Source organism: Streptopelia decaocto (assembly GCF_964273445.1).
Source record: "Streptopelia decaocto genome assembly, chromosome: 1".
Classification (NCBI taxonomy): Eukaryota; Metazoa; Chordata; class Aves; order Columbiformes; family Columbidae; genus Streptopelia; species Streptopelia decaocto.
In genome coordinates, this window is record NC_138663.1 from 79,976,652 (window position 1) to 80,001,729 (window position 25,078).

General features: G+C 37.2%; 1 protein-coding gene across 3 annotated transcripts in view; it reads right to left on the minus strand.

Moving 5' to 3' along the window:
• PIK3C2G (phosphatidylinositol-4-phosphate 3-kinase catalytic subunit type 2 gamma) overlaps positions 1-25,078 on the minus strand; it is a 255,904-nt gene that overhangs the window by 44,858 nt on the left and 185,968 nt on the right. For all 3 annotated transcript variants that reach the window (XR_014184867.1, XM_082061159.1, XM_082061158.1), the window contains exons 26-27: positions 12,722-12,878; positions 8,080-8,189 (exon numbers count right to left, since the gene is read on the minus strand). Coding sequence is in view for 2 of the 3 variants with exons in the window: in XM_082061159.1 (XP_081917285.1) it covers positions 8,080-8,189; positions 12,722-12,878 (267 nt within the window). In the remaining variant the exon portion in view is untranslated. The remainder of the gene's footprint in view (positions 1-8,079; positions 8,190-12,721; positions 12,879-25,078) is intronic.

A 25,078-nucleotide genomic window follows, 5' to 3' on the forward strand; every position in this document is an offset into this window, starting at 1 on the left:
GCTAAATCCTCTAGCCTGTTCTTAAAAGCTCTGTCCCTGTGGAGCTGCCTAAGATAAAAAAAAGATAAATTTTCTCCCCCTATCTTCCCTCGTCTCATCCCTGTGCAAGGAGAGCCAGAACACACTTGTAATTTCCTAGAGTTCTAAGATCCTTCATCAGAAAAGACATAATAGATAAAAAAATAATGAGATACACATGTAGATAAGTACTGCAAACATGTTTTAACATCAAAGTGAACTCAACTTGAGAAATAACACTGCAAGATAATCATTGGTCTTTGAAGAGTAAGATGCAGTACTCATTAGAAAACACTTGCCCTCTTGAATTCAATTGCTGGTTAAGATCTATTTAACTTGTGATTTTTTTTTTTTTTTCCTATTTCCCTGCTTATTTCTACAGCACTCTGAAGTTATTCTGGATAGAGTCTGATGTTACAGAACAACAACCCATTAGCTTCAGGCCATAAGGCAACCAGGTAGGAAACCTCTACCAAATTGTCAGGTGTTTTTTTGTGATTTTTTTTGGTTGGTTGGTTGGTTTTGTTTCTGGTTTTGGTGTTCTTTGTTTTTTTTTTTTTTTTTTTTTTTCTTTTTCTGGTTTTGTTTTGTGTTTTTTCCATCTGGTTTTGGATTATATCTAACTAGCTTACAAGGGCTGACAATACCCTTAACCACCTTCATCATCTCCTGTTCAAAGCTGAGCAAATGATTTCCCTGTCATTTTAAATTAAATTAATGGGGTTCTGTGAGTGGGTTTGATTGCATATTGCAATCAATTGAAATCAACTCCATTCATTGCATTGGCTTATTTTTCATCATCTCAGATATTCTGGCTAAAGTCTGTAGCTTCACAGATGCAACCATACCAAAACCAACATTCTACCTGCAGATACCACCCTAGCTTGTCCCCCCAAAATTGAGATTTCATTTAAAATACTGTGTGAATTTATCATACACTAATTAGGCATACTAAACCAAGGGAAGAAGATGCATGTGTATTTCTTAATGTAATACAAGGAAGGGTATCTCTGAATTGATTCAGTTAATTATCTTAATTATTAATTACATTCTCCAGAAACAGATACATACAGATTATTTAATAAATGACACAAATTAACACTCAAATTGAAAACAAGAAAACAAACCTCATTTCAAAATATTAGTACAAAATCAATTCAGTGCTGATTAATTAGGTTGCATCTGTGGTGAACTTTTCCTTTTTAATGTATTTAATTCAATGCATAGTTTAAACACTTCTTAAATCACTGAGACATGATATAGGTTACAGAATTGTAACTGGGCCATATTATAGCAAAGAACATAGGGAATTTGCAATATTACTATAAGAGGCATGTTAACTTTGCAGCTAAACACAGTGCTTTTTAATTTGCATAAAGCAGACCTTGGCTTCTAAAGTAGCATTAATTCAGGCATCACCACTACACAGAACAGCTGATATCAGAATACCACTATTTTTTCCACGAGTTCATTAAGATTCTGAAATAGCTTTAACATTCAGACTGGTAATTACATACTTTAAACCTAAACAGAGGCTTTTGTTGTCATTGTTGTAGATTTTCCCTGTGAGTTATTTTAAAGGACTACATTTAAAACAAAATAGAACAAGAAGTGTATGTTGTTTTCTCCCTCTCCTGATATTTTTTTTTGCTCTACGCAGTCCTCCCTGTTAGGATAGAAAACATTAAACAATCCTTATGTCATATTATCAAAAAATAATTTAAAATATCTCTTTGCTCTTCCGGTGACACCTGAGAGAGTGTCTTTGCAGCAATGTAGGACAACTCTGGTTATGGTTCTCTGTGTTTTCTTTCAAGGGCAAACTGGCTTAAGGAAACCTTCCTTCCCACAGCCTCCATAAGGTGGTTCCCAGCTACGTCTGGAGCAGTGGGGTACATTGAACCCATGTGTCTTTTTCAATTTTGCATTTTATTTTTGGCATTAGTTCACTGAACCAGTTCATCACACTGTGGTAATCTGATTCCTCTTTCTGCTAGCATTTTTTAAATTCATGCTAAGGACTGGTGGTGGAATTTTCTCCTCTTCAAGATCCCCATACACCTTATTTTCTCTATAGTCACATTAATTTTAGCCACAGGTGAAGAAGTTGGTAGGGTCATGGGTATTTGTTGCTGAGATCCTCTTGCTCCCTAGGCCATGACCACCTTTGCCTGTGCCTAAAGCTGGCTCTGCTTTCACAAGATGACAAAAAGTTTTTCAGGTATTTCAGAGCTTTGGTAACCCAAGCTCCTTAGAGAATTAGTGCCTAGTGGTCTATAGATGGGACAAGCGAAGTGACTTATATTAAGAGGATCAAAAGCACAGGTTAATCAGGAGAAAATGACAAACTGTCATTTACTTGAGTAACGTTAATTGTGAATCACAATATTGTTAACATAAAGTTTTCAGGCAGAAAAAGTATTTTTTTTCCACATAACAATATCTCTTGACCAGGCAGATTGGTGTTTGACCTACTTCTCAGAAAACTGAGTTAAATATCAGGGATTATTGAAAAGTAATGTCTTTCCCCTTTCCACCTGCTCAACCGACTTAGAATTTCAGATGCAGCTCACAGTCTTTCTACAGAACTGTCAAATTACAGTATTGGGTAAAACGTGCACAGACTGGTTGGCTGCTTGTGTAAACAGAAATGGATGAAAAGATTGGCTAATATTTTCAAGAGTGACTTGTGATAGTTGGTGCCTTGATTTTTAGGAAGCACACAAATCTTACAGGATAGGTAGTCTGAGAGCTGGTGCTTGGATATTTTTGGACATACCAGCCTTTCTGCACAGCCTTTTTAAGAGCACACACATTCATTATTACTGACTAGTTATCCAGATCTTAGTCTTGGTATATATAATAACAAATATTCACCCCAAACTTCAGAATAATTTTCTTTATCATTCATGATGGCATCCTGCTTCTCATTTCTATCTAGGCCTAAAAACAAATTAGAGTATAATGAGCAAAATTTATTTTCATGGGATTCTCAGACGTTAATTAACATGGTGTATCATATATATTCCAACCTTCTCATCCATGAATTTAGCAGGTTGCATTTTAAGAAAAACTGGGTATTATGCCCCCAACAGCTTGTAACAGACTTTTCCAGAATATTACTGCTTTGAGGGACAGATCTTTTCTAATTTTGAGCAACCTTTATTCATGGAGAGTTGATATTCTTATTTTTGTGTATGGTAGTGATAACTCTTCAGTTTAATAACTTATTTCCAACTGTGATAGTACATAGCCAATAATAATAATAATCTTATTACCCCTTATTTTGCTAGTTTTTAAAATTCAGGTTTATTTACAGACTTACTGATCCCATGGGCTGAGCACATCAGATGCTCTCTTCATGTGCATCTTCTGGTCTTGTTTCCCTACTAGTCCTCCTATGGTCCTTTCCCAGGACAGAGGACACTCCTCTCCCCTAAGCTGGTGGCATGTGGGGTTTGTACAGCAGTATAGATGCCTCAAACAACATAAATTCAAGGAGGAAGTCTGCCTCTGTTCCTTTGAGGCACATAGAATACAAACTTTACGAACTGCTTGAATGCCACTGAGAGACGCTAGTACTGTAGTTTTGCCTATGCCCTTTCATCAGCTTTTGCTGGTGTTCCAGTTGTTTGGGAGATTTCTTCCTGGAATTTCTGCAGCCACCTGAGAAACAGGGATTGGCTGATCAGTTTCAGATGAGCATCATGTTTTGAAAGGAATTACTGTGAATTGTCCAGCTTTGCAACTGCTGGCATTTGTAGTTTGGAGTGGATATGCTTGACCTGGGCAATGAGAGGTACCTAACAAATGATTCTGTTAATAAATATGAAAAAATGGCAGCTGACCCAAGCAGCACTCCCCTCAATCAGGCTGCTGAAGATATGCTCTGGTGCTTCGCTGGTAATTGTCAGATCTACTGTGCATCTCTTATTCATAGGCTTCTATGAGTGGGTTAGATTGCATACTGCAATCAATTGAAATCAACTCCATTCAATGCATTAGGCTAACTTTAATCCCTTAAAAATAATTTTAAATATACATCCCTTTAGAGGCACATAAAAAATGCCAGGAAGCATGTGACACCACGCTGACATTTGAAGACATCTGCAGAAAACCAAAGAGGAAATTTATATTCAGAGGGAAGATGGGTTTCCAGTTTCTGGTAAAACTGTGTCGCCAGTGTAAAAGGAAAGGAGGGAGGGGAAAGGATGAAATATAGTTTCAAGGATCAAACTGAGTTCAGGGCAGATGCTGGAGAGACAACAATGTTTCGTTTGGCACTAGGTGCACGGAACTGACAAGCGAACACAGAAACTGTTGTATAACTCTCAATTGGCGCATTGTTTATCCACAATCTGAGGGTGGGACCTTCCAGAAGGCTGTAAGCTGTGAGGCTTAACACTGCCCCTCATCAGCTCATAGCAGTGAACTGACCCAATGTGTGAAGAATACTGAACACAAATGAGACAACGGATTGTTGAACATGTCTTAAATCAAGAATGAGAGAAAAGGAATTCGGTAAAACACAGAATGCTGTACGATCCTGAAAGAGGTCAGTACGTTACAGCCCAAACTCTGGTAAAATTATTCTGTTGGCTAAAAAGGTGATGGCAAAGAACAAATTAACATCGTTTTGCCAGGAATATTTGTGACATCATTCATCATTTTACATTGTTTTTGAACAACAGCTGAGGCAATGTCAGTATTATTGCTCAAACCAAACTCAGACAATTGCTAAAAGCAACTTATTTCTACAGTGAAATGCTGTTCCCCTATTTCCACTAGAAGAACATTGGGGTTTTCAGCAGACACACATTATATGATCGGATCCGAAAGATTACAGTAACTACCTTGTATTTACAACAAGAAATAACATTCTGGTGGCAGATTTTATAATTCCAATGGCTGCACCCTAGAAAATACCTAAAAAAACCCCAACAACAATAAAATGTTTTTGAAAGTAATTATGGAGAAAAAGATGCTACAAACTGTGAAGGATTTCAGAGCTACTGGAAGTTATGCTAATAAGTAGAACTTTCAGTTTCCTTGCCTTTCTAAGGATAGCCTGAAAAAGAGACACAGGAATAAGCTACAGAGTGATCATGAGAAATGGGTCGCTGGATTTTTTTCTCACACAGACTTTTTGTATAACAAGGAAATAGGGAAGAATTTTTCTGAAGGACAGGAATAAATATGATGTAGATAATGCAAAGCTCACAAAGTCCTCAATATATCAACATTCCTGGAGGCAGGTCATAACATGCTTATACAGAGGGCTAAGTTCTGCATGGATCCAGGTACCAGGCCATCCCAAAATCTTTATTTTGAAAAGTTCCTGGATATGATTTTCAGAAGTTAAAATATTACTAGACGTGAAACCTGACGTTCTGCCATGCTTAGACACGTAGAAACGTTAGTTAATGCATGTGTTGAATTATCACAAATTATGTTCCAACATGAATAGAAATTAAAATAAAGGAAAAAAAAAAAACCACTAAGAGAAATGAGATCCATGGAAATTCATGAGCTGATGACAAAAGACTTTCTTCTTGCAAATGAGCATTTATAAGACAAACATACCATAAGAGTATCAAAGCACAAAATATGCACCCTAGTGATATCTGACCTTACTATGCGATATAGTGATCTCTGTGGACAAAAACAAAACTACACTTCAGCATTTTGAAGGAAACTGGAACAATAGATCTGGAGTGCACCAAAAACATTTTAGCAGAAAATACAGTTTCAAATAAGAACAGAGCCCACAGCACTGTCCAGATCTGCACCATGATGCCAGTTTTGTTGGTAAGCAGGACTTGTGTGGCATTTCCACTGTGAAGGCCTTCATTATCTGAACATCAACCCTAACAAGAAATCTAATGGGAAGAAGGACATGCTGGCCTCTGAGACCTACCTGTAGTCTCTCTGGGCTGAACCTAATCCTAACGTGATCCTCTAGCAGGCAACAAAGAGCACCAACTCTTTCGACTTCCAAAACAGTGTTGAGCCACATCTCCTTCCTGAGACCAGTTGTCTTTTCGCATGCTTTGGCTGAGAAAACATTGCCCTTGAATTCCCACCCTGAAGTCTCTCACTTCCTTCACCCTAACCCTCAAAACACCATGACCAGCCTGCCCAACTCCAAGAGGGTGCAGCTACAGCTCTGTCCTGAACGCAGACCTCATCCTTCATCTTCCAGCTAAGCAAGACTTCAGTGATATGAACCCAAACCACAATCATTGTCCCATCTGACTGAAAAGCAAACTGACCCTTTCCATCTCCAGAAAAGCACTAGACTCTAGCTCTAAGCTAGCAATTTCCACTCTGAAGACTCATATTTCCATATTTGTTATGTATACCTGAGCCTTTTTTTTACTTCTTAAATGAATTGAGATTTTTACTCACGAGGGACAGACAAAATCACTCAGGGTATTTGACAGAATAAAGATTTGGCATTTTAATTTGAAACTGCATGTTTTCTCTTTGAAGTGGAAATATAAGCCTGTAATTCGGGAATATTTGAAATTTTAAAGGAAAGTGTAAGGTAGGAGTAGATGGTAAATATGAAGCTGTAATTAAATTTTAAAACAAAACAATTTAGTTAAGGGGCAAGAAGGAAAGCATATGAAAAAGTAAGTGTTAAAGAAGGAACTCAGTGCTCTACTGTGTGTAATGGAACAATAGTTTTGTGCGAGAGGTTTCCCTCTTCCTCTTTAAAGAAAGATCTTCCTTAAACTCTCTAGGTCTCTGTTCCAAGCATTCTCTGAATCTGCAGCCTCAGTTTCTGGTTCTAATAAACAAAAAGGACACATATAAACGACGCAATTCAAATTGCCCAAAATCTTCATAGGGGCCTTTGTAATAGTAATGAGAGTCAGCTGCTCCAGTTCAAGCTTTCATCTCATTTATTCATTGCAACGTGCCCTCTGGCTGTACTGAAGGGCAGGGGATTGGTCTTGCCTCCAGGCAGTTTGCACAGTGCAGAGAACTGTGCCGCCTTATGGGAGCATCCTTGAGGGCTCTGATTTGAAAGGAGCCCTTCACTCAGCCCCCAGTGCTGTGACCTGGAAATGTGCCCTGCACTTGGGCCAGAGGAAGACGTCAGAAGAGTCTGGATTGCTTTGCCTGTGTACGTGGTGTCCAGGGTGCGTGAATTCACAGGCTGTCCTTGGGCAATGATGGTGCTGCACAGAACAGGGTCTGACAGGCACAGATTTTCTCAGACTGTGCATAGAATGGGCAAGTGAGTTTCCAAGCCCAGTCAATCTCCCCTGGCTCCATCTAGAGCATCGTCACATAAACAGCTGGAATTATCTGCAATGTAGAGGCCTGACCCGAAAGATCAGAACTGAAGGCTTCAAACTGATTTTATACAGGTCGTCTGCAGTTCCTCATCAATAATCCTCTGTTATTATCACAAACAAGTGAAAGTTTTCGTTATCCAAATGCAAATCAAGCTTTAAACATACATATATTCACACACAATGCTTTTCTGTGATAGATCTGTTAAGTGCTCAAAAGGAAGAATCAATATTATTTTGCAGATGGAGAAACTATGGCTAACAGAGGTAAAGTAACTTGCCTGAAGCAACACAGAAGGCCAAAGCAAGAACAGAAAAGGGAATAAAATGGAGGAATTCCAGGTCTTTACTCAGTCCACAGGTTGAACCTTTTAATGCAGTCCAAATCCCGTTGCATGTAGCTGCTGCATTTAGAAGCAGAGAGGAAAGCTGGCTAGAAATAAGCCAGGATGGTTTCGCCATGAAAGCCAAAGAAACCTCTAGGTGCTGAATAAAGTGACTTGTTACAAGAGTAGCACAAATGTACAACTGTTTCTGCAAGAAATTTGAGGGGATTGGTTAAAACATGCAAAAGGAAAGGACTTTTGAAAAGTATACATGTGAAGACCAATTATCCTTTTGTATAATTTCACTCATTATAACCTCTTACCAAAACAGAAAAACTGTCTTTTTTTTTTTTTTTGGTCTTTTTTGTGATTTGGCAGCTTTGCTTCATGCCTGAAGGAGGTAAGGTTTCTGGATTATATTCTGATTTTACCTGGTAAAGTAGCTTGTAGCCTGGAGGTCTGAGTCCTGAGGACGGAGGTTATCGTACACGTACTTCAGATCCTGAATACTGTTTAGCTCAGGCAATCCTGCATGCAGCATCTAGAAGTAAAGAAATATAATAAGTCCATGAAATGAGGCTGAGACAAGAAAGTTTTAACAGTGAAAGACTTGTAAAACACAAAGTTTTACTGATCTGAAAAGTGGTTCTGATGCTGGAGCAATATCTGGAACACTAAAGTGAATATATTGCATTATAAAACTTCACACTGAGGTGCTGGAAAGCAGCACGGGCCAAAATAATCGATCCATTTTAGTTATTTATTTTCCAGTCCCTAACATTCTCTGATTCTGTATGATTCTCTTCAGATATCATCATCTCAACATGTGCATTGCTAAACTTCCTTCATAGTCTTCTAATGGTGATAAAGGGAAGGAGACCAAATTCAGCCACCTGAACAACAGTTAACCATGTTTCTGTTATGCTCACAGTATTATCCTAGTCCTAATCCAATTTAGCGCAACATCACCTTCTCATTTATAACCACTGATCCCACCAACACTGCTCTAAATCCCTCCTGCAAAGGGATCATATATTCCCTCCCTTTACAGTCAATGGAGGGGGAAGCTTCCTTTACATGTCGATTCATAGCAGAAGCCCTGAACTGGGCACAGAGAGTTGCCCTCTGTAGAAGTGTATCATTCTCCATGGATGTGGGACAGAGCTGTTCCAGTTCAAAAGACAAATAATGCAAATATTCCCCTTGCAAAGTAACACAACAAGCAGGGTAGACAATTGAGTGTGTCCATTTGCCCACAAAGCTCTCTCAAGGCATTTTAAAATGTCAAAAAATAAAAAATTGACTTGCTTCAAAACTTACTGATTCTTCTGAACAATCACAGTAAGTTGAGAGAGATGATTTGTGTGTAGTGGAGAAAAAAATAATCACTCCTTCGCATTGCTTGGAAGGAAATGTATGTGAATTTGCAGTCACTGTTGTGTGTTATTCATTGATATTTATGTCTAGCTCAGACATAAAGACCCACAGAGAAGAAAGGAAGCTTTTATTTTAAGGTTTGGTTGAGAGATGTATGGAGTAAGGGGAAAAGAGATGTAAAGATATGTTCCTCATTCCTTCAAACCTTCTCAGTGAAACCCCTAATGAAGAAAATTCTGCTTTGTATCTGACCCTATTTGTGCAACCACTGGACAGTTAGATTGCTGTCTCACAGAGTTCTGCCTAGCAAGGAGCAGAAAGGCAGAAAGCTCAATGGGGTGAATTTAAGTGAGTTGAGAGTAGGGACAATAATAACATTCAGCACTTAAGGACAAGCAATGTATGCCCTCAACCCATTTGTAAAAGATTTTAACGACTCCTGATATTTTTAATGAGAAAAAAAAAAAAGAGAGAGAGAGTTGCTGCATGGGCAAATTAAGCTTCTTGCTCTGTATCAGAAAAGGAAACAATGCCAGATATGAACATAAACACATAATCTGAATGATCTGTAGTGCAACTGAAAACCAGGGTTTTATTAAGGGTCTCTGCATTGCAGAAAATGGAAAACCATTTTCTGAAGCAAAGAAATATCTTTAGCTGGGCACTACCTACATAGTGCTATGCTGACTGAAAATGCACCTTAAGGCTTATTATAGTGCTTCTTCCCTTTTGCTCCATACAACGTATCTTTCGTGTTTCCAGTACTCTGATGCAGGAGGCTTCTGGAAACTGTGGCTAGTGATACTGGAGGCTAATTAGATAAGACACGGAACAACTGTTCAGAAAACAACTACAGGTTGCCTAGAGCAACTCAAATGTCACTAACTGCCTAAGTTTAATTGCCTGCATATCTCAATTTCTCCCCTTGTTTGGCCTCACATATGTCTTGACCAACCACAGTTGGTTATCCCAGGACTTCTGACTCACTGAATGGAGCTGCCTATGGTCTCCTTAGGCCTTGATTCAGAGCTGGCGTGTGACACACAGCCCAAAATCCCATAAAAAAAATTAATAGTTCTGATATGTACTTTACATGCATTAGACCTCTCAAATAGGAGTGTTTCCTGCTCCTCTTTTCCCAAATGGCATCTCTGAGTTGTAGAAGGGCAAAATTACTTGTATGGGGACATGGGATTCTTGAGTCTTAGATCGGCTCTAGGTAGTCTCCTGTTTTATACTATTAGGATGACCTGTATCTTGTCAGAATAGAGGCAAGTGGATCAATTACTTGCTGTTTAGTGTAACCTCTAAGCCCCTTTTAATAATTTTTGACCACAAAAAAATCTTTGTAACAGCAATGGATTTTGCATTTTTTTTTAAACTAATCAAAAGGTGTTTGTGTCCTGTGATCACCCTCTTTATAATAGTTCACATCAATTCATTAATGAGAGCAAAGCTGATGAACTACAGGCATTTACACAGCTGAACTCTGCCAGCAGACTCTTGGGTCTCCCACAGGTGTTTCTGCTTTTGAAAGTGATGGAAACTTCATGGATTATTTCTTACTCCCAGTAGCAAATGTCACTACAGCTCAGGAAACATGCTGCTCACCACCAAGAAAAAGCATTAAGTCCCAAACTGGGCCAAACCTCCCAAATTGTTGTTCACAATCAAGGTTTGCTAGAAACCACTAACAATTACTGACCATGCAGAGCACAGTTCACTATATCTGTGAAGTACTGTACTTTTTTGAAATAGCCTTATTGTTGAGATTTTTTAACCACGTTTTATAAATAGCATCTCAGAAAACAGAATGTGGGAGGGGAATGAAAGATTAATGATGCAGATTTCCCGATAGTGCGAGAAATCTTAGACTGTCACTGACATAAATAGGTAGTGGTTAATTTATCTTGCCCCTTCATGATAACATCAGATGTTTTGCAAGGAAATGAATTCAAAGCAGAACTTCTTAACAGTCACTTTTGTAGAAATGACCCACAAAACTAAAACATTTTGATACTTACAGTTTCCAACCAATACCCGATTTCAAGTGCAGAACCAGACTCACCTTCCAAAAACAAGGTGTTCACAAACCTGCCCTGTTTAATTTCCTTTTGATATGAAGTGCTCAACGATGGGGTGTGAATATACTGACAGTTATTTTTCAATTATGAAATGTAAAACAATTGACTGAACTGCAGCCCATTGACAAATGTTAAAATATATCTGTATGCTGACTTATAGCTCAGCACTATTAACTCTCCTTAAAGATCAGCAGAAACAAAAGATGCAGTATGTCCTGAATATACACAAACTGGAGCTATATCCAGGCAGAGATAGCTAGTTATTTCAGAGCTCCTGCCAGGAACATTTTCCTAACGCTCTGTCTCTTATCCTAGAGTAATCTAACATCATTATCTCTGCTGGCTGCCGAACAAGGGACTGCAATGGGGACAAGGAGGTACAAGATATAGCTATATTTGCAGCATGAGATTTTAGGCAACCTGTTCAGAAATGTAGAGATTACTGTTGTGGATGAGGGAAGCATAGACAATCCTGAATTTCTCAAAGGCTCTTTAAGTTAAGACACACTCGGCACTGCTTTCAGGCTATATGGTTACAACATACTTGGGCAAAATTATGCTTTACGATGAGAATGCAGTTTTGCTGCACCTTTGTGACTACTTAGAAGCAGGGTTAAGAGATCTGGGGCAATCCTTTCTGCTCCATATTGCACTGTACCACTGCATGAGAATCAACAGACAAGACAGAAAAAAGATGACAAATTCTTGCTGTTTCTCCTCTCTCAGTTGCAGAAGTTGGAGATGATAGAGGAGTGTTTGCAGAGCAACTTCTCGGCTGTACCCCAACCTCAGCAGGGGTTCTGTTCATAAAGTTGTGTAGGTTTTTTCATGCACAGAGCAGTCACCTAGGTTTTGCATGGGGCCCTGGACACAACTTTTAGATTAATATCTTAGCCAAGAAACTTAGCAAATATTAGTTAATTTAATATTCTCATTCTACTTGTGAAGGGAGAAAATCATTAACCTTTCCAACACAAGTAAACAGAGGCATAAAGCAGTTATGGAATCAGCCACAGCATGTGAATTGGTAGGAACAGTTAAGGGATAAAAACTCCTAGAGGTCTTAAAATCTTATGCAAAAGGATTTTAAACCTGTGCTAATATTGGTAGTGCTCTTTCCTGTGTTTGTCATGCTAAGAACAGAATGTGGAAATGTGAAAAAAAACCCCAAACAAAACAAAACAAAAAACATTCTAATGGCATCACTGTTAGCTGCAGTGCTGCTAGGTACTATCAGATCACCTAGTCTGTGACATATTTTTTTTTTGCTGTAGCCATGAATGGTACTGGTAAATGATTGCTAGAAAATCTCCAAAAAGGGCGGAGTGAAATTCCTGAATGTGAAACTCATACCCATCTTCTTTTGCAGTTTTTTGCTATTTTGTAAAAAAGAACGCACTAAAAAAAAAAAAAAGAAAAAATCTAGCAGCTTAGCTTTTCTCAAAAATTAGTACTGAAATTGGATAGTTCCTTTGCACAGGAAGAGCCAGCGCTAACATTTCCTGCAGTGCAGCTGATACATCTTCAAATCATAGAAGGCAGCAGAGAAGTGGTAAAAGGGAAGAGGACACCAGAGGAAATTGATTTTTGGTTTCATCCTCAAGCTTCTTACCATCTCCAGCAGGTTCAAGAGTAACTGGCTGTGTTTCCTGACTATATTATAAGCTCGACAACAAAGCTCCACAAACTCTTGAAAACGCTGTGGGTTTTTTCCACCTTCTGTGATGAAATACTCCATCTCTGATGTGAAGATGAAGGGCGCTCGGTCCCTTGAAAAGAGAACAATGACATGAGAAATTTCACCGAAAGTAGCAAATCATGCAAGGCAGTTAATATTTGTAACTCATTATTCACATTTGTTTTTCCAGTATTACCTTCCTCATTATTTGAACTCTCCCCTCCTCAATGTGGACAGCTCTACTGCTTTGTCTGGTGTCACTGAATAATTGGGGGCAGAGGCAAATATCACAGCAAGAGCTTCCTAGTGAGAAAGCCAACAACTGAACAAGTTTGGAGCTTACACGTTGTTTTCTTCTCGTTATTTTTTGCTTTTCTTTTTAAACTATCATTGCTTTAATTTCGTGACTCCAGCCTGGAAGTGAATATAGAAACAAGGTCTCTTCTGGTACTGAAATATTTAAAAGTTGTTCTCAAAGAGGATGGGATATAAATATCAACTCCCCACTAGGCAAGGAGTGAATTTAAGAAAAAGACTACAACTCCACAACTCCAGCAAAAAAATACAACATATGATGCTATCATTAAATATACACCATCCTAAAGTGTTGTTTCTGACCCAAGTTAGAAAAGAATAAGCCTAAATACGTTGTGTTGGTTTTGGTACAGTTAACTCTGTGTTCAACCTAGAGTAAATGAGGTACAGCATCTGATACCATGTCTTGCCTTTTTTTCTTATCACTGGAATAGTTAGTGGCTATGGCATGCTATTGCAGAAAAAAACAGATTAGCTAGACTTCTGCTAACAATCCCATCATTTGATAGCTTCAGAAAGGCCTGATATACTGCATCCTTGCACAGTCAAAGCTTCTGCAGTGATTTACTCATCATCACTGTTTTATATAGAGGCATGTAAACTGATTAGAGAGCTATATTCCAAGGAAATACACACAGCATGTTAACCCTTAATTCAAAATGAACTTGAGTAAACTAAACATTCTTGGGAAGCCTTTATGCAGAAACAAATTTGAGGATCTCTGTTTCTTGCTAAAACCTCAAACATGGGCTGCGTCTGAACCTGCTCTGCTTGCTGTTTCATTGATAAATGAGACAGAAGCTTTCCTAGGAATTTTCCTTATTTTCCTTTAAAAATGCCTGTCTTTTTCTATCACAGAAAGTCAAGTTGCTATGAGATTCTAGGCTGTAGCTGGAAGTCCTAGTCACAAGAAATGTTCAAGTGGCCTTCCCTTTCTTATGTCTGGAAGTTCTTCCTGTTTTGCATTGAAAATAACTTTGAAAGCAGATCTCCTATGGGTATCACTCACCTCAAAGCAGCCCCGGGCATTAAGGTTTTTTAAAAGTATATTATTCAATTTCAGCTAGGTAGTACTAGGAATGATGAAGGTCCAGAATAGTCAATCTTATTCTTTCCTTCCGCATTTTTCTGTATCATGGAATATGTGAGTTCAGTGTAAGTTATGCTGCAGTATGACTGTTACACAGTTATTGTGTAGTTTTGTGCTCTCAGAGAATTACAAAACTGTGGCTATTACTGATTTCAGAAAGCAAGATTGCCCCAGTACCTTCATTAATTCATCTTTTAGCTTGTCTTTTGTTTAGCAGAGGTATTTAAAATAGACATTAAGTATTAGATAAACTGATGTAACGAGGGTCACACAGGTCAACTTGTTGAAGCCAGAGAGATAGAGCCAAAAAATTAGCAACATTAATAATTTCACTTATCTATGGACAGAAGTCCAACCTAAATCCTGATTTAAAAGCACTGTAGCATCTTGAGAGTGTTTAAAAATAAAATATTTTTCTTTTCTGCATTTACATATTTGACATAAAATATTCCAAATCAAAATAGTGCTGTAAAGGTCCCATTTGATGTATTATGTCCAAAATTCCTATTTGATTTCTGATGTTCAAGTGCATCAAGAGACACAATTACATTATGAAAACATAGCCCTTTCTGAGCTAGTCCAAGTCTCCCACATGAAGCTACTTGAGCTGCAAACAGATACTGGAATCAGAATTTACTTTACTGGAAGAAACATGGTGTTTAACATTTTTGGGTTGGGCTGTGGGCCAACTTCCACATAATGCAATGACTGCAACACTAGCCAATTGTCTTACTGGTGTTGTTAATGGATCCATTTGAACATACAACCAATATTTTAGTATTTATATTATTTATATTAATTTTACTTTCAAGATCTTTTTATGCAGTTTTACAAGGTGTAAAATTTCTCAGTATCATTTGAGACTGTCTTCTAAGCTGGTAGGCCTGTTCTCCCTTGTTAACATGCAAAATGCAACGCAGAATTTTGCTTTCCCTGTTCTTGCTCAAGGTCTCATGATATCAGAGCCTCTCCCACAAAGGTAAATCCTGCAATCAGATGCTGAAGCTTCATTCCTGCCTATGTCTAGGCTGCTCATAAAGGGAACACTTTGCAATTGAAATTAAAAAAAACAAAAACAAAAACAAACACATAAAACAATATAGTCATTTCTCATGATAATATCAAAAAGCAAAGTTTCATTGGGAGGAGATGCTTACTCACTGAAGAGTACATTAAGGACTCTAAAAAAACAAATGACAGGACTGAATGTCTACACACAGATGCAAAATGTTCCTTACTGTTTTCACAAACTCCTTTGGAATACAAAAACATGGAAGGGGATAGTCTAAAATTTACTCCAGCAAAATTACAAACAGCCAAGTCAAGTCACCATCCATAATGTGTGGGAAAACTTACATTAGCAAACAATGGAGGCTGTTTTAGCCTACATAAGAAAGCAATGTATACCCTGGTGCTGGATGAACATTCTAACTTACACACACACACACTCAAATGAACCTTATCCCCAAGCACAGCCTGTGTTTTTATATTTAAATCTTCTTTATATTTAAACCTTCTTTGTGGTACATTGTCAAGATCATATTATATGATGGCATTTATTCAGAAGATATGCAATGCATCCAAAGGCCTGGTAATAATAACTATGACAGATATCACTCATTTGGATATAAGTCTACTACATGACTTGCTCACATGAAGTTATCTGAAAGACATAAACATGAAATGCTGCTTAGTCCAAAACATACCCTCAAGATCACAGCTAAGCCTTATAATACTTTATATCCATAGGATGTTCAAAGACCAAAGACTGTGTTACAGTCAATGGGACAAGAGCCCCTTGGCCTGAAATCTGTGTCTGTTACAACTTCCATCAAATTAATGAAATGACTGGCACCAGTTTAACAAAATAGGTGTAATGAGCCTTTTACCATATCTCTGTAGAAGACCAAACCCCTTTTCTTTATGATGTTCTAAAGAAATACAGAATTGAAGCATTATTGAATGATCCCTACTGTATAGTGGTAATGTTTGGTACCATAATTTCTAGAAAAAAAAAAAAAGCCTAATTAAGCCATCTGATGTGGCTTGATATAGATCAAAGATATGCCTCCCAAAATCATTAAAGCTACCTTACCACAGCTTGCTCACTATTTCTTTTCTTTCTCTTTTTTTTTTTTTTACTCCCCCACTAAAGCTCTGGATGACATTAATGAGTCCTTTGGTTTTATAACAGAAATCAGTCAAAAAGGCAATATACCCACTTATGACAGAACCTGATTGCAGTCCTGGACCTTAAAGACTCATACTTTACAATGGCTGTGACAAAAGAGTTTACTCAAGTGATTCAGTGAGAAGCAAGGCTAGTTTTATGGGTTTGTTTTGTTTTGTTTTATTTCTTTATTGTGTACTGCTTTTAGAAATTTAAGATTTTCATGGGAATGTGTTTTGCACTTCCTCTGGAGATTAAGAATGTTTGGATGATATGTCATGAGAGGGAGGAAAGAAAGGAAACCTCAAGTAACTGAAGAGATCATCATGCAAAAATAAACTTTCTCTGGGGTGATGGGAACATTTACTGAGACTTCACTGTAGGCTGGAAATACGCTGCCTTCCAAGACGACCAGTAAGATCATCAGGATTTGTTATGAAACACTGGATGTAAACTGATTAACAAAGTTTGTAAGGTCAACAACGGTTTTAGTTTTTCCTACTATGAATCTCATGGTACAGAAGGATTAAGAATGATACATTGAGTTCCTTTTACATTAAGTCGAAAAAGCAGATGAGATCATCAGCAACAAATGACCTTTACTCTGATCCAATCTAAACTTCCTATGGAAAAGTTCAAGTCACACACAGTAATGCAACATCAAAACTGTTGTAGTCCAAGTTGTCATACGGACATAGTAGAAAGTGCATGAGAAACCATACAGAACTGTTTCAATTTAAAAACCAACTGCTAAGCAGCATATGCCTTCGTGTATTCCCTGACTGCTTTAAAATAATTTTGGCTGAGTCAAGAGTGACTGATAGTATTCAGCATGACTACGTGGAATTTAGAAGCTTTTAGGGAGCATTTGAATGCTGACATCATTTGCCCAGCAGCAAGAGCCAAGAGCTTATTGAAGAACACACTGACACAAAGTAAATGAACATGAGTGCATAATTCAGCAAGCCAAGTGAAAATGTCTAATCATAGGAATCATATGCACTTGTAGACATAGAAAAAACCACAAGCAAAAATGTATTCCTTTCACATATTAAAAATGAAACAATGAACAACAGCACAATACAATTAGTCTCAAGCAAACACATAAAGAGTCATAAAAAATATACCTGGAAAGGAATCACAAGCAATACCTTATCTTTCTGCTTACCAGGACAACATCAATCATAAACATGCTTCTGAGATGCTTATTTAGCCTATTCTCAAAGATTTTTAGTGACAGAGTTCTTCTCCAACCTCCCTATCAAATTTCTGTTCCAGTATCTCCCCTCATGTTTTTCCCTTAATGCCTAACCTAACCTTGCTGTGTGTTTATCCTACTAATTTTTCTTCTTTCCTAAGGGAACAAGAAGATCCCATCTTCTTTACAGCAGCCTCAAATGTACTTGCTAAATGTTATTATGTCTTTCCTCCATCTTCCATAGATAATTGTTTCATCCGTTTGTCATAAATCTTGTTTTCCAGATGTCTGATAATTTTAATTGCTTTTCTCTGGACTCCTTGTAATTTCTCTGGACTCCTTATTCAAATCTTTCTAAAAGTAAAATGTTGAAAATACTCCAGCTGAAGTTTCACCAGTGACACGTGAAGCAAAAGGATTACTTCACATTTAATTCTTTCTGATTCAATATTCTATTTTTGACTCATATTTAACTTGTCTGTAGTATAACCCTCAGATACCTTTCTGAAAAGCTACCTATCACTATTAATCCCAACTTTCATCACAGTCAAAACCTCTTACAACAGATCTCTACTAAAAATGAACAAACATATCCTCATAATGAAAATATTGAAAGATGTCAGTCCCATCACAAACCTGTCATAGAAGGTGACAGTCTCCTCAGCAAGCATAGAATCTAAATGAGATAAATATCTTTTAAGTGACCTCGCAACAGAGCAGTAGTTCTGAGCTTTGTATAAAATGTAAATGCTGGACTTGACAGCAGTTTTCCCATTGACTTCAATGACAGTTGATACTACTTCTATTTTCACTGGTTTGTACTGTAAATCTATCTTCACATTTGTTTAGAAAACTTTTGTTTTCTATTTCTTTTAGTGAAAAAATCTTGCTAACACTTCCACAGACATATGTCTGCTCAACACTAAACAGACTCTTGCTGAGACTTTACTCCTCAAATCACCCAGACCTGACATACATATATCCATCCATGTCTAAATAAAATGATAGTCTAAACTTCAATTGCCCTATAGTAATTACAGTACTATAAAAAGGAGTAGAAGTGAGAAGTGAATTAGCAATTTGAAACAGCTTCTCAAAAAACCCAGGATTTATTTATCCTGAGAGATTTAATCTCAACTGTATTTTTAATAGCTTTTATTTCCAGTAACATACACATAGAGAGTTGCTTGCTCAAACCGGGAACTCGTGACTAAGCTTCCAAGAAAAAAGGACACATATAGGAAGTGGAAGAAAGGACTGGCCACAATGGAGAAATATAGAAAGTTTGCCTGGGCATGCAGAAATGGTGTTAGGAAAGCCAAAGCTCAACTGGACTTATAACTGGTGGAGGACATGAAATGCAATAATAATAAGTTCTATTGATTCATCATCAGTGAAAGGAGAATGAAGAAAATGTGGACCTGCTGCTGACTGGAGATTTAGTGACATGAGAACACAGACAAGGCTGAGATACATGTTGCCTTCTTTGCCTCAGGATTCACTAACAAGGCCCTCCAGGTGGTGGACAGCGAGCTGAGTATGAAACAGTGGTGGGCCAAATATGAGCCCTGGAAGTGATAAAGACTAACAGCAGCCTGGGCTGAACTCGTGAGAGAGCAGCCAGTAGATGGCCTTTACTTGGCACTTGTTCATATCTTGCCAAAAAAAGAAAGATGTCACTAAACTGGAGTAAGTTCAGCAGAGGGCCACCAAGATGTTTGGGAGTTAGAGCACTTGCCTATGAGGAGAGGCTGAGAAAGGTGGGCCTGTTTACCTAGGAGATGAGAAGGTTTTCAGGAGATCAAACAGCAATCTTCTAGTATCCATAGGAGGTTATGAAACAGATGGATCCAGGCAAAAGTAAGGGAGAAAATTGAAACAGCTGAGGTTCTAAATAGCCATAAGAAAAAAACCCTTTCACTACAAGGATGATTAAATATTGAAAAAGGTTGCCTGGAGAGGTTTTCACTGGACATTGCCTTGGGTAAACTGGTCTGAATCTTATCCACTTATTACTTAGAAAGATTTCTGAATGTCATGAGCACCCTTGACTTAGGTAAACTACGTGACCTGGATGTTCAAAACATGCATCTCCTATTTTTCACCTATATTCTTCAACCGAATGACCAGAAGTCAAGTCTATTCCAGAAAACATGGTTTTAAATCTGTTTTCTGCCATTTCTGCAGCTGTTTGAGGTACCTACTGCATAAAAAGTTCTCTAACCACAAATTTGAAATCTCTTTCTTATTACAGTTTTACCTACTTTATTTTTATATTAACATCTATCTTTACAGGCAGAATCATCAAACTAGAAATAATCTTCTGAATTGCTTTGGTAACTGAGGATAGTTCTTAAATCATTATGGTCTTATTTATTCATGACTTCTTACGTATATATACACATATATATATGATATATATGTATATGTAAAGTTACTTCTTCTTATGTATATATCAACTTCCCTATGATAATTATTTTTTCACTATCAGAGCCTTAATGTTAGATTTCCAGTAAAATAACTGTGTTGGACGTGCCCACTATTTTGATCAGTATTGAAAGAAATATTTCACACATTGGACTGGCCTGTTTTGAAAGATTTATCTGTTTCTGTGGTAATTGAATTGGTTACATTGAGATTTAATCATGCTTACCAGATACTGTAGAAAACAAGCTATAATGCTTGTCTAAGCTAAGGGCTTTGATTCATCATTCTGTTAACATCTAGATTCCCCATGTAAAATGAGCCACAGTATCTTTATTTGTGCCCCTTTGCCTGTGCAAAGTGCAAATGAATGTGACAACTAAAATCCCTTTCATTGTGGGACAATTGAAGTTAGTGAGTTTGTAAATCATGGAGATTTGATTACACCTGGTCCCATAAGACCACTCTGCTAAGTGACAGTATAGCTAACACAGATGTTGACAGCTGAGGTTAGACATGGTCACAGTTCTTAGTGTAGACCTCGCATTTGCAGTGTGTATTGCCTCTGGTGATCATCTGGAAGCTTACCTTGTAACAAGAAATTTGCGATAGACTCATGATGGTTAAAAAGCAATCTGTGTCCAGCTCAGGCACCTCCTGAGCTGAGTTAGGATCCTCTGTTCAGTTAGACACATATAAAGCAGCCTGCAGTCAGGGTCACCAGGAACGAGACTGCATAACAACGTTAAGGTGGATTTAAATCCTTTCTAAACTTCACGTTCAATACCTATCTTTGAAAGTGCTCAGTACAGCATTCCTGATGCCTTATACCGTTTTCTAAGACTATCAAATTTTACAGGTTTGTTAGGAGCTTAGTACTAACCCTATTGATAAAACACTTGGGAGTTAATTCACGGGGAGATTGGAGCAATTCTTCTTGTTAATAGAGATTGTTGGACAACTGCTTTTTGTGTTCTGTCTGACCTTCATTACTGAAAAAAAGATTTTAAAACCCTTGCCTATAAGTTGCCTTAAAATAAATAGAACAAGTGGGCTTATATCCCACACCCACCAAATACTCCATAACAGGTCTTTTCATTATGAGATGGCTATTCGGAATACACATTAGTAAATTGTTGCAGCGGTTTTGTATGTCACCAGGCAAAACAGATAAATAAACCAGTGATGAAGAAGCTGAATTGCACAGAAATTGCTTAAGGCAGGGGACTCATTTAAGGATGAAGGACAAAGGTATCATGTACAGAACAAGTAGAAAAAGACACCAAGACCAAACAACAGAGATTAATTTAAAAGCGCTTGATGTATACTTGACTGTGTATGAGAACAACTTCCCCTGAAAAAGGTATGTACCGAAAGCTTTTGGAGAAAGAGATGATGCAATAAAATGTTTCTGATGGGAGCAGGAAAGAGAAAATATTTGCCTCTGTAAAGAGTTATACTTTGAAAAGAATAACAAATAAAATAATATAATCAAAACAGACAGTGAACATGATGTCTTCTTTCCCTTTTCCTTCTGTTTTATTGTTGAACTTCCTGTCTCTAGAGTCACATTCTACAAAAAATCATGGAGTGACTGGCAGAAAGAAAAGGAGGGAAGGGCAGGAAGAAATCTCTAAAGCAGGATGATGATACGGAATCACCTAAACAACTCATGTGCAATAAATCTGCGCAGAGGGAATTCCATTGGTGGCTCTGAAGGGATCAAACAAGTTTTCTAGCCCAGATAATTGTTAACAAGAACACATGATAACTCCTTCAAGAAAGCGGCTGTTCCTGAAGATGGGAAAGCAGTTTATGTCATGCTTGAAATGAACGAAAAGCCAAGAAAGATACTGACAGTTGCAGCAGATGAAAACTGAGTTCCAGGGAACTCAGTTCAGCAGAAGAACAACCAGCTTGGGCAAACGAAACTGGATAGGGTCAAATGTGTAGAGACACTGGGAATAGCAGTGCCTCTCTTAACTGTCACGGTACTTTGAAAAGGATAACAAAAATAAATTAAGGATATAAAGTGGGTAGTGAACATAATTTACTCTGATTTCTAAAAGCATTACTTGAATGCCCTCCACAAGAGGCTATTACTGAAAATAAATAACCAATTGCAAAGGGCAAACTATTATACTATCCAGAATCAATAATTACAGAAAGCATCAAAACGGCAACAATAAACACCTACTCTTCAAGGCAGACAAAGATAAAAGAAGTGCTGAAACTCATGACTGCAACTTGTACTGCTCATATGTTCTCACACTTGACTTGTACTTTTGGTGTTTAACTTGGGGCAATTAGATACACCTGAATTTCAGAAGTGATGGACTTCTTGCCTCATAAATTTAAGCCCCTTTAGGTCCTGTTACATTGTTTCATATTTAGGTCTTTATGCATATTTCATCTTTCAGTCCTTATGCAGAGACTTATGCGTACGACTATCTTTAAACATCTCTATAGTCTCATTAAAAACATTTGAGCTACTAAGGTGCTTTAAGTCATGAAATTAATTCTTTCCAGGATTTTAGTCAGAGATTTTTGGACGGTGGCAAAGAATTAGGAGTTATATAAACTAATAACTCCAGAATGATCATGTCAGAAAAATAAATTGAAACTGCAGAAAATTAATTAATAAATAGGCATATTGAAAATTGTTAACAAAATCTTTCAGCAGGTAATACAGGTTGGTAAAACAATTTTCATGTACAAATTTAGAAAATTTAAAGTTATTATACTTTAAGGTGTTACTTTCAAATTTTAGACTCTTCCTTTGATGAGCACCCTAAATAAAACTTTAAGAAGGCAAAAAGAAAAAGTAAAATTCTCTAATTCCTTTCTTCCTATTTTTAGAAAATAAATGAAATAGATAACAAGTAGTCAAAGAACATAGATACAATGTATTTTTTCCTGACTGACAGGATATAGCCAACTTTTTTTGTTCTAAAAAGAAATATCTGAAAAGAATGTATTTTTTTCATATAAACACTTCCAGTGAGACAGTAACACTCATTTTGTGTTATTAACACTAAAAATGAAACGTGTTACTTTTAAAATTTAAAAAGGCACTTCTACTTCTTTACATGCTCAGATTTTCTTTAGTGTTTTTCAGTATAGGAAAACACTGACATAAGAAGAAAGTGTGGGAAATATAATTTTCCCATATTCGTAAACTTCTTCCAAAAAACTGGAATTTCCCAATGGAATAGTTAGGCTGCCTCTAGTAATTAACTTTGCAGAAGAAAACCAGCTTAGCAGATTTAACTTCTGGGAAAACCACACTAAGACACAATATTAGTTTGGCAAAGAGACAAGAGAGTCTCTGTGATTCAGATCAGGCTAAAAAAAAAAGGCCAGTGAATGTAGTAAATAATCAGAATGACTGAGTATTAAAAAAAATAAAAATAAATGGACACCTAGCTTATCAAAAGATGAATATACAGTGCGCCATGAACTGGACTACTCCGTAAGTTGCCATCAGGTTTCAGACTACATATCAATGACTGAAAAAATGTAGATGACAGTCCTGGAAGTGACTGGTAGTGGAGAGGATGAAACTGCCGAGGTTAGGATTACTTCAGTTAGCACAGGATTTAAATAAATCTCTTGTTGCTTAATTCACCAAAGAAGAAATGTTCAAAAGGAACCGGTCAGAACTAAAAAGAAGAAAACAAAAGCAAAGAAAGAGTGGGAGGTATAAGCATGAGCCAGACACCTTCTTCTGTACCATTTGATGACTGACCTGGTCCCATATGATTAGCTGGATAATATTACACCTATTTCAGTTAGAGTTGGTCTAAGATGATTACCACAGAATACTCAGTAGGTAAAGAAGAGGATGGATATATGAAATTAAATGAGAAAAGTTTCTTCATGCAGCTTGAAGTTATCTTTCTAAATTCTCAAAAGAATGATTATTTTAAACAGTTTTGATGGGGACTCCTTTTCTATAAGCCTTCATTAATTTGCATAAATTACATTTTAAAAAAAAAGGAGTTTGTGTAATGTGCATGAAGACCAGTTGCATGTATAGGGATTTGTACTGGATACTTTTCATTCTTTAAAGTCACCTATAGAACTTCACAAGCATGTGTATAGCATCTACTGTACAAAACCCTAAATGTCAGCACTTACAATTCTGAAGATTTGAAAGCATTGTGCTGCTCTTTTATCAATATTATTTTAGGAGTATGATACTGTTGGGGGTGTAAAGAACTGAAATAAAAACCTAAGATAAAGAGCTATTAAAGAAACCAGTGGCTAAGCCTATTTCAGGACTTGCCTTGTGGGAATGAATAGATACAAATGGCACTGAGGGTTTCAAATTTTGAGAAAGCCCAAAATTTATGGGATGTAGAAACGTGACGTCCCTGTATTCCTGGGTTACAAATAAAATGCTACATTTAATGAAGGTGCATGCAGCTCATGAGAACTATAGCCATCGATATTGTATCAGCTCGGTTGCACGTAGGTATGAAGAAGACGAGCATTGTCCCATGATGTTCACAACATGCTGTTCAGTACGAGTACTAGTTTTACTAAAGAACCAAAAGTGCACTCTATGAATGGAGACCCTAAAATATATTACTTTATTTAATAGTTTTAAAGCAATATATTTCATGGACAAACAGGAAAAAACGGCTGCTGTGTATGGAAGTGACTATATTTTAATCCATTTTCTTAGACTTTATAAGAAGGTGTAGTATGACTGTGTTGTAAAACTGTAAAATTAATATCTATTTTTATTATTGCTATTACGTCATTTCTGTCTAAGTTTGGTTGTTGTGTCCACCCTATATTTGCTTCATCCTGTCGTTCAAACTAGGTAATTCTTTGCTTACGTAAAACTACTGCTCAAGAAAATTTCTGTTAGGTTCTAAAAGGAAGTTTGCTGGAGTGAGGGATGCAACACTTGACTCAGAGTGTGCATGAGTGTCTTTTTTCATTACTCTGTTCTGCTTTATTCTTTCACAGCAAATAAGTAGGATTAAGGGAGCAGATCTTGAATGATTGATGATAATTCTGAGCACTGCAACTAAATCTTTTGACTGCCTGGCTTAGAAGTACTTATTATCCCCATCAGCTTCT